The sequence below is a fragment of the Anoplophora glabripennis genome, unplaced genomic scaffold (genome assembly GCF_000390285.2).
Source record: "Anoplophora glabripennis isolate ALB-LARVAE unplaced genomic scaffold, Agla_2.0 scaffold26, whole genome shotgun sequence".
Classification (NCBI taxonomy): Eukaryota; Metazoa; Arthropoda; class Insecta; order Coleoptera; family Cerambycidae; genus Anoplophora; species Anoplophora glabripennis.
In genome coordinates this window covers 1,424,656-1,434,920 of record NW_019416261.1, presented here as the reverse complement: position 1 = coordinate 1,434,920, position 10,265 = coordinate 1,424,656, and the positions used below count along the sequence as shown (strand labels likewise).

The 10,265-nt window shown below is 30.9% G+C and overlaps 1 protein-coding gene across 1 annotated transcript in view; it reads right to left on the bottom strand.

The window, feature by feature from the left end:
• Positions 1 to 725: 725 nt before the first annotated feature.
• Positions 726 to 10,265, bottom strand: part of LOC108905962 (complexin) — a 1,206,537-nt gene continuing 1,196,997 nt past the window's right edge. The window contains exons 7-8 of the mRNA XM_018709052.1: positions 7,878 to 8,007; positions 726 to 799 (exon numbers count right to left, since the gene is read on the bottom strand). Coding sequence (XP_018564568.1) covers positions 726 to 799; positions 7,878 to 8,007 — 204 coding nt within the window. The remainder of the gene's footprint in view (positions 800 to 7,877; positions 8,008 to 10,265) is intronic.

Genomic DNA, 10,265 nt, shown 5'->3' with positions numbered 1-10,265 from the left:
AGTACATCGGCACTACATGTCATCATAATAAATTTGTTATTTGTTAATTGTTTATCGCAGTCTCTTTTTTGTTTTTGGGGCAATTTCCTGCGTGGCCAAGTCGTTCCCAAAGAAAATTATTTTTTAAGGGGGCCGGGTTAGAATTTACAACACGGTTATGAATTAATTGCTTTGTTAGCCGCGAATTTGTTTATTTAAAAAAATTACATTGTTTAATTTACTTTTTTAGCGTTCAGTATTAGTACATTACAAAAATAATAGTGGTTGTGAAATTCCTTCCCCTGCAAATTAATTTTTTTCTTCAGAAAATCAGTGAGAACAGGATATTATATGGAATGTATGAGACTCACTGATCTACCTGTTCTTACTAACACTTTCAACAAAATTTGATCTAATATTCATCCACAAAGTTACTCTTTTTGGTAAAAATAACGTGATCACAGAGTGTTATATCTACAAAAATTATTCATATCAACTGATTTTTTTCAGTAGAGGTATTACGAAAAAAGCCCGACTTATCTGCAAGCTCATATGGACAGTTTCAGCCATATCTTAACTATGCTCAAATTGCAATGCTGCCTCAGCTGTAATATCTCAACTAAACTAAAAATCACTGATAGCTATCAATTATCTCCTTAACTATGAAATAAATTTTATTGTGTTCTCTACCACGACGATGTGTTGTGAAGACGGCCCGCAGTAAGTGCCTTGTGGTGTCCCCAAATTCATTGCATTACACATTTACTTTCTATTTGAGACTTGAGTTCATTTACTTGTGTCTCTATCGTGTTCTTCAGTTCTGAAAGTGAAAATCCAAACAACATGTAAACATTTAGTATACAGTATGTATGTAAGATACACGCAACACTCATTCGGGCAGCAGATGAAAAATCCAATGGCAAAAAATAATACCTACTATAGTAGTAACATTAAATTCAGTGCCTTTACGTTAAATCTAGTAAAAATTATATTGGTTTTGAGTAAAATGGAAAATAAATAAATGGATTAAGCAAATTAGTTTCACTTGGTAATTTTTTTTGCTTATTTGTTTAAATATTGCATTAAATATTTCGTGCTGTTTTAATTCAATTTTTTTAATTGAGATTCATGTTTTTAATTTTCTTCAGGAATAGTCAAATGCATTTATTTATTATAGTTAAATTTTCTTTTAGCCCAGTCAAATTAGAGTTTGAACGTAAACAAATTATTAGCAGTATATAGAATGATAATATTAGAAAACTAACTCGAAAGAAGTGACGTTATGTTGGCAAATTGTAAATAGGCGGTAAAATTTCTTTTTTAAAATTTTTTTAACTGCCCATGAAAATCTAAACGACCTATCGGAAAATTAGTTATTTTATGTTGCTGACAATTAAATTATCTACAATTTAAGGTACCTAAAGTCATATTTCACCAATTTGTTAACTGTAAAATAAAGGTCGAATGCGGAAAAATTAGTTTTCGCGAATTGCGCAGTATTATTGCAAAAAGCGATGGATGTTGATGAAATTTATGGAAAAACCGGTCAACCCAATAGCCAACATGTGTGCCAAAGGTCGTTCGATTTACAGTGAAATTCTTGCTCCAGGTATTTGTTAATTAATTTCGTTCCTTTTCTTGCAACTGATTTTTTAATTGCTAAACGTTAATTTTAGAAGTTAATATCGTATATATAGGTTTTAATTGATTCAAAGAAACGTATTGAAAAAGAAAAATTTCAAAAAGTTGAAATTTAGTTGCTCTCTTTACAACTAACAAAGTAGGTTGTGCAAAACAGCGTTATAAATAAATTGTCCCAGAATCAAGCAAAAGCCTCTCCTGAATTTGCTCGTTTTGCATTATTTTTACGGTAATTAAAAAAACAAAGAAATCACCTACGCCTCTTTGATCCAAGATAGCTTTTGTTTATAACGTTAATTTTAAGTTTGCCACATATTTGCAATTTGCCATTTTTTGATATTATCATTCTACATATTCTTCACCGACATAAAGTGCAATAAAATGTAAATTAATATTTTTTAATTTTCATTATTTATGATTTTAAATTTTGTAAAAATCAAACAGAGTTGTTAAAGAGTTCCGTAACATAGCAACAAGTGATAAGAGCACTTAGGGACGTTTTTAGCTAACCATTGCTTTTATAAGCCATATCTAATGGTATAGACCAAATTGGTCAATTTTTTACATGTGATTAAAAATATAAATATCTTTTTGGAGGTGAAAAAATGTTCAGTAGTTAGGAACAAGTTACAAAGCATAAACTATACAGGGTGATTCACAACTTTTCCAAAAAAATTTTTGGGAATAGATGCTGCATGAGAAATGGAGTTAATAACGTAAAAAAAATGTTTGTAAAATCCTTATAGTTTCCGTGAAAAAAAATATTGAAATTATAGTACATTCAACCACTACATAGCTGGACAACTGTAGTCTCTAGCGTCATTCGCAATACGCGTGGAGAGCCATGTGACTCCTAATACTGAAATCCGTCGTTGCGGTAGTTTTTACCTGTTATCTGTGGTGTTTGCAACAGTTTTTTAGTAGTTAGTGTCAAAAATGGTTTGCGTGCATAGCAACTCAGAGTTGATGGATATCGTTTTATTTTATGGTGAAGCAAGACATCATTTGTGTTAGTTCGTAGAAAGTGAGTAAGACGGACCCAAATGTGTTTACACGTTAGTGGATAAAATTTTGAACAATTGTTGTTGTAACATCGGGTATGTCAAATGATTTTATTATTTAAAAACACAAATTAATTTTATTAATAATTAATATAGGCCGATATAAAATAGGTGCTATAAAATTTTATTTATTTATTTCCTTGCGAAAGTTTTTGTCCGTTTTTATCACACCCCCATGCCGGTCGCATTGTGCGAGGTCAGGTTTTACAGTGGACCAGTTTCCAGTGCCGTGCAGAAGTGTATTTTTAAATCAATTTCGAACTGCCCTTTTTGATTTTTTCTTTACAAAATTGTATTTGTAAGACTCCCCTGTACATCCAGAATTTTTTTTTTTGGATAAGTTCTGTATCACCCTGTATAGAGTGGTAACTGGATTGTGTAGGGAAAAGCCCATTCACTGTACGCCGCTGTTATTTGCAAATATAGTAGTATACTTATATGATGTTTACTGAGATTTAACTTATTATAACTTAGCAATAATGAATTTAGGATTATTTAATTTTAAAATATAATTTCATATTGTTCAGTGTGGTTTACTGTTGAATAAATAAATTATACAAAGCAGGATTGTCTGGAATTATTATTAGAGTTCGGGGTTCGGCTAGTCATAGGGGTGTTCGTCGTAAACAAATAAATAAGCAGGTAGATATAAATAAAAATAAATAAATTTGCGTACTTTATCAGCGAAATGTCGTTTTTTACCACTTGACGCGTTCGACATTATTAGAATATTAAAAGACCTATAGATGAAGCAAAAGCGAAACCAATAACTGCCGTTATTACCGGTTTCGTCCGATGCGCTGTAGCGAAAGGCCAACGCGACGGCTATGATCATCCGACCGAGTCCCGAACTCTAATATTATTATTTAATAACTTACAATCTGCACAACATTTATTTTACTGATAATGTTAATTTGACATAATCAGCACTCTATGAATAAAAAAATCCTCAATGCTTATTAAATAATTTCTGGTCCACCCACTAGGAGTGCTCGAACTTTTAAAGAAACTCTGTACTAGAGGTTCCACTCCATATAGTGTATGCTTTGTGGAAAAAGTTAGCTAAAGTGAATTTTTCTAATAAACTTCTATTTTTATAGAGCGTTAAAAAAATTGCCATAAATTCAAGAATTGGTAGAATATAAAAAAAGACAATATTTTCTCAGTAATTAACATTTTTCTCATAAATTAATGAAACCGAATCTTGCAGAGGTCGCCAGCTGTGATATTTCCCAATGACATTTAATATTCCTTTTTGAGGTTAAATTTTCTGTATTGTATGTTGCATATTAACGGACCTTTACAATTTATATTATAATGTGACATACGAACCTACCTTCAACAAGTTATATTCTAAAATATCATGTATTTAGCATACTCAAAAACTTGGTTGTGCTAAATTTCGTATTATTTTTAAAGAAAATATGACCCTAATTTGGTTTAAGAAAATCATTGTAAAAAAACAAAGGTAGATATCTTTGAATTTATGGCATCTTTTTTCTTGCTAAACTGCACTTTGTGTTTTGTGAATCGACTAAAAAGTGGTTCTTTTATGGACTTAAATAAAGATCACAGAAATCTAAAAAAGCTAGAAGCATTTCGGCCTTTATGAAATAAGTTTGTATTGAAACAGCCAGTACAGTAATAATGAATTAATTAACTGCATAACTTTATGTTCAGCGTTTTGTACAAACATTTGTAAATTATATACAGAGCCAGACGAGCTATCGATGGAATCAGTGCTTCCAAAAATGTTTCTTCGTATTATCGTGGTAAGTTTTTAAAAAACATATTTCGAAAAAAATATGTCTGCCATTGAAGTTTTTGCACCTCCATTTATTTATTGTTCAAATATACTCCTCAAGTTTATAGAAATCCTATATAAAAAGACGTCCCAGAATTAGTGGAACACGCTGTATAAATTTGACGAGTATTTAATGAATATAGTAAAAACCTCGAATAAAACTGTTTTATGTAAAAAAATAGAAATCACTAAAGACAGATTACTTATTTATTTGACACTGATAAATTTTAGTGCAATTTTTGAAACGAAAAGCAAAATGAAACGTATTTTCTAGCAAATTTACAATTTAAAAATACTTTATTTTTTTATTCTGAAGAACTAGTAAACCAATATTTTCAATATTACCAAAGCTACAGGTATAATAAGAAATTTTACAAATTCACCATCAGATTTTTCGCCTTGTTCTTTGTTATGGTAATTACGCATCTTGATACAAATAAACAAGTGAAGAATTCATGCAGAGGAACATAAAAATGAAAACGTATAATGTGTAAAAATAAAACAATAGAAAAATAAAAAGCAAGTAAAGTTTATTCAAACATAAGAATATTAAACAACACTTATTAAAAATATTACAGAACGGCTAAATAATAAAAAAAATACAGAAATATTATTGATAAGTAAAAATTTATTACATACAGAGCGACAAAGACATCCGTCTATTTAGTTGATTTTGCCCTTTCAAACACAAAAATTTCAAATTAGTGGATAGAGAGGTTTGTTAAAATTTATGTTTTAATGATATCAATTGTTGTTCTTAAATATTGAAATATATTTTAATTCCTTTAATTCTAACTAAATGTCTAGAGATATTTTGGAGTATTAAGATAAGCGATATTGTCATTTCTGTGTTACAAACTTAGGAGAAATTATATGAAACGTTTTGTCGTTGTCACTCTACAAAATTACGATAGGAAGAAAGGCTGAGAACAAATTCTTTAGGTCCTAACTTCAGCGGCCTATAAAATCATTTATACAAAATTTCTTCTCTGCCTTTTACGGCCAAAAAGTACAAAGTAAAATGATAAACACCAAATTTAAGAAGAACAATCAGAAGAAGAAAAGAGAGATCGCGTACATTTTGGCAACACGTTTTGAGTCATATTGTCCGTAGACTTTTAGGCCAAGGAAGGCACGTTTCAGAATTTTATTGTTGGTTTGTACTCAGAGATACAGGCGATAGACCTATAATAATATTAATAATCGCGATTTTCACATATATAACATTTAGAGTTTAATATGAATTGTGAAATATTTAACTTTGATAAAGGGTTATAAAAAACATTTAATCGGGTAAACTACAAACTACGAATAAAATTATGGAAAACGTGATGTTAAGGGAGGTAATTTCCGTAGATTTTTCTCTTGCCGTTCTGAAAATGTTCAGAAGCATCACATTTTCCAGTGAATTTCGATGTTTTCTCTTTACCAATTACCAACAACTAATTTTTCATAGGTTTTTTTTTCATTTACATTGTTTAAAATTTACAACATCGGACTTAAAAAAATACAATTTCAATAATATAGATAACATGAAAGAAATGAATAAATATAGCCTCGTTCCGAAATATTGTCAACCATTGATTGGAAAGAGTATATTTATTTGTGAAATTTCCAAGAAGAGATTATTTTTGTAATTCTTGATACACAGACTTTCTTTTGTTAAGATTATCTTCATATTTTCAGGTTGGCACCTCCTTCAAAATATAGATATTGTACAATAAATTAATTACAATACAATTGAGTAAATGTTCTTGGTATTAAAACAAACAAAAATATTTTATTTAAATATCCCCCTAAGCAAATTCTTAATTATTTAATCTTGTTTATTTGTATTTTAATTATGACATAACTCTGTTTTTTCATGTATGTGTGGATAATTTAACCTACAGGGTGTTTCCGAAAGCCATATCATAACTTCAAGAGGCTATTTTCTGGGTCATGTTAGACTAAAAGCCTTAAGGTATTAAATATCTAAAATGGTTGATTTTTGAGATAAAAGGTGTTGAAGTTTAAAAGAAATATCACTTTTATTAGATTTCAAATCTGTTAACCAGTGGCGGAGATATAGGGATACGCTGCCATTAAAAATTTCAGAATTTAGATAACAATGAGTAATTTGGAAATTGAAACAGTCAAATTGAGATAGGTAAGAATAAGGTATCTTTCACTTTAAATTAGTTTTAAGTTATGATTTTTTTAAGCCAAGATACTCGTCTCGTAAGCTTATAACTAAGCTAAATAAATATATCCACCTCTTCTATTCGTAAATTAAAATGGAATTTCTCGAATAAATCTTTAAATACAGCATTAACAAAAATTCAAACAACCATTTCGTTAAAGAATTTAAATTATCTCAATTATTATTTGACAGATTTGTATACTAATTCAGTTACTTTTTATTTATTAATTAATTATGTCGTTAGCGCAAATTTCATCAATCTAAGTCAAACATAGAGATATTTGAATAAATGATATATATTTTTTAAGTTCACTACCCTGTTTTTCTAAAAACTAGTTGTTCTAGATCAACACTACTTGAATATAAAATGACCCAAAGAACGATCTCTTGAAGGTATCTCTTGACTCTAATTCGTATTTTATTTTCATACTGAGGAATTTAGAAAAGCAACGTCATACTTTCCAGACTATGAATGAAATTATTTACAAGACGCGTCAGAGGAATTTTGAAACAGGTTTAAATTTTCCTGAAATTTGCATGAGTACAATATACTGTTTCCAGTAAAGCTCGTCTAAGTGAAAAAGCATTGTTGAAAATTCGTTGTACAATTTATATTTTATAAAAATTTTCATGAAAAGAGTTAAAAAGTAAAAGTCTTCAAAATAAATTTATACGTCACTGTAAGTCAAATTATCAATCATTCTATTCCACACTAGTGTAACTCTAACTTGTTAAAAATAACATTATAATGTATGAATTCATTAAGTTTGACAGATGCGTAAATTTTAACAAAAATTCTCTCGTTAAAATTAATTAACATTTAATAGTGGAGCTACAAGAATATAAATGTTTTTGATCTTTTTGATGATATTAAATTAATTAAGTTACAGTTCACTTCTAGGACTTAATTATAAAATTACGGATATTTGTATTTATGCAAACAGAAAAGGAACTGAATTATTGTTTTAAATATTGATTAATAAACTGTTTAATTTTAGAAGCTTGGAACATTACATGTATGTAATTGACTGTCGTAATGTGCGTAAAAGCTATATTTATTCATTAAGGTTGGGTGATCTTAGGAAAGTACTATCAAAGGTCGTCTATTCATCTATTTGCCGTGTTTTGCGCGTGTCGTCGTTCTAGGAAGCTCGCAACTACATCACACTACATCTTTTGCGGATATTCCTAAATCTCGCTAAGCACTCACTTGTGAATTCGTCCTCGTCTGCCTCTTCAGCCTCCCTCGCCAGTTCTTCAGGCGTTTTCTTTTTCCGCATCAGCGGGTTGGGTTCTTCTTGGACCGGGTCCACTACCTCCTCCTTCTTCTTTATGTTGTACTGTAACAAATTTGGAATTTTAATTTCAGAATTTCTTACTTGGAACTAGTAAGAAATTTGGTGATATAAATGTTTTTTCTCATCAAAGATGATTGCTGTATTTATTCAATATTAATGTTAATTCAGTCAAGTTTAATTAAAATACAGGGTGTTCCGTTCCTTTAAAAGGCTGATAGTGGATACGAAACTGAGCAACTTTTATTAAGCTACAGATTGTCTAAATACTTCTGTTTTCGAGAAAATTAATTAAGAAAATTAGCCATAAATGTAAGCCGCCCCTGCGCATCTTGTGCACATGTACGACCAGAACGCTTCGGACTCGCTACATGCGTGAAGCGCTTTTCTAATTGGCTGATATTCCCCGTGATTTCCACAATCAAGCAAATCTGATGGTAGGTCAGTATGTCTTGTGTTCTTTAGTTGTGTGTTGCGGTATTACTTAATCGGCGTAAAAAATGTTTTCTGCTCAACTAGCAGATATGGTGTTAATGTAAGGAGAATGTAGTATAATTTAAATGAGACTTGTCGTTTCTATGCGGTCCGTTACCGTAACAGACGACAACCTAACAGTAGAACAGTGCAAAAGGCATTTCATAGGTTACGGGATACCGGGAATGTCCACCTGACATATGAAGGTCGTGGACGGGAAAGGCCGCAACATGTTTTTGACAACGAAGAAAACATCATAAATATTGTTGAGGAAGATCCGAGGCACAATACTCGCAACATTGGCCGTCGAGAAGTGGGTGTATCTAACAGTACTGTGTCGCGAGTACTACGGGAACAATTATTATTATATCCCTATCATGTACAAAAGGTTCAGGCATTAAATAACAATGATTTTCAGCCCCATGTGGAATTTTGCCAGTGGTTTCGACATCAAATAGCACAAGATCCGGATTTTACACGCATGGTGCTTTTTAGGGATGAATGTTGTTTTAAATTTTCACAACATTGTATTAGAGGTCTCGCTTCCAGCAACGGTTTTCAATGAATGTGTGGTGTGGTGTTTTTGGTGACAGATCGGTCCAATAGTGTTACCTGCACATTTAAATGGTGCTGCTTATTTAGAGTTTTTAACAAACGCATTAGCGGATTTAGAAGACGTCCCTTTACAAATCCGCGCCCAAATGTTCTTCATGCTGATGATGGCGTTTGTAAATTTTTACATATCAACTTTCCGGGAAAGTGGATAGGACGAAATAGGCCTGTACGAAGTCCAGATATGAACTCTCTGGACTTTTTTTGTTTGGGGGTGTATGAAACAAAATGTATACCTACCGAATGCCTATTGTCGATGCAGCAGATCTTCAACAGCGTACTTTTGCTGCAGCTAATGAAATTCGACAAATGCCGGAAGTATTTGCGCGTATTAGTACTAATTTTAACCGTCGTGTGGAAGCATATGTAAACATCTTTGAACAATTTTTGTAGAGCATATCGTTTGTTGGTACGTAATCGTTTATTCGTTTGATTTTTGTGTTACTTTTAAACAAAATTTGAACAGCATTTAAACCGTCAAAACCGCCATCAGCGCTTGTGTATTACGGCGCGCGGCTATTTCGATATCAAAGCTTTAAATTTGTTTAAACCTTCATTTGAAAATTTTTCTCTTCAATTTAAAAAGTAATATTTTTTATACCGTCACTTTCTTAACTAAAGTTGCTTATTTTTGTAGAAGAAATCCATCAGATTATAATAAATCTAATTTTAAATTATTTAGATCTCGCTACCGGTTTGAAATTTCTAAAGCTAAGAAAATGGCTAACGATACTTTTATAAAAACGCATACAAATTCCCAAAAAGCAATTTGGAATTTAGTTAATAATACTAAAATGAGTTACTCAAATAATTTAAGTAACTTGACACCCGAGCAGTTTAATAACTATTTTATAAATGTTGCTAACAATGTTATAAGCAATTTACCCGTTAATAACAACGATTTAAATAGCTGCCTCCAATTACTCCGTCCAGTGAATAGTTTTTCCTTTTCTGAAGTGTCCCCTTGGGAAGTCATTGCTATTGTTAAGAGTTTTGAGAGCAAACCCTGTTTGGATGTATATAATATTTCAACAAAAATTTTAAAATCAATAATCGACCCAATATTAATACCTTGCACCGATTTAATTAATTACTGTATACGTAAAAATATTTTCCCCCAATGTTTAAAAATTTCTAAGGTTGTTCCTATTTATAAAAATAATGATATTAATAATCCCTCTAATTTCAGACCTATCTCTGTAATACCTCATCTAGCT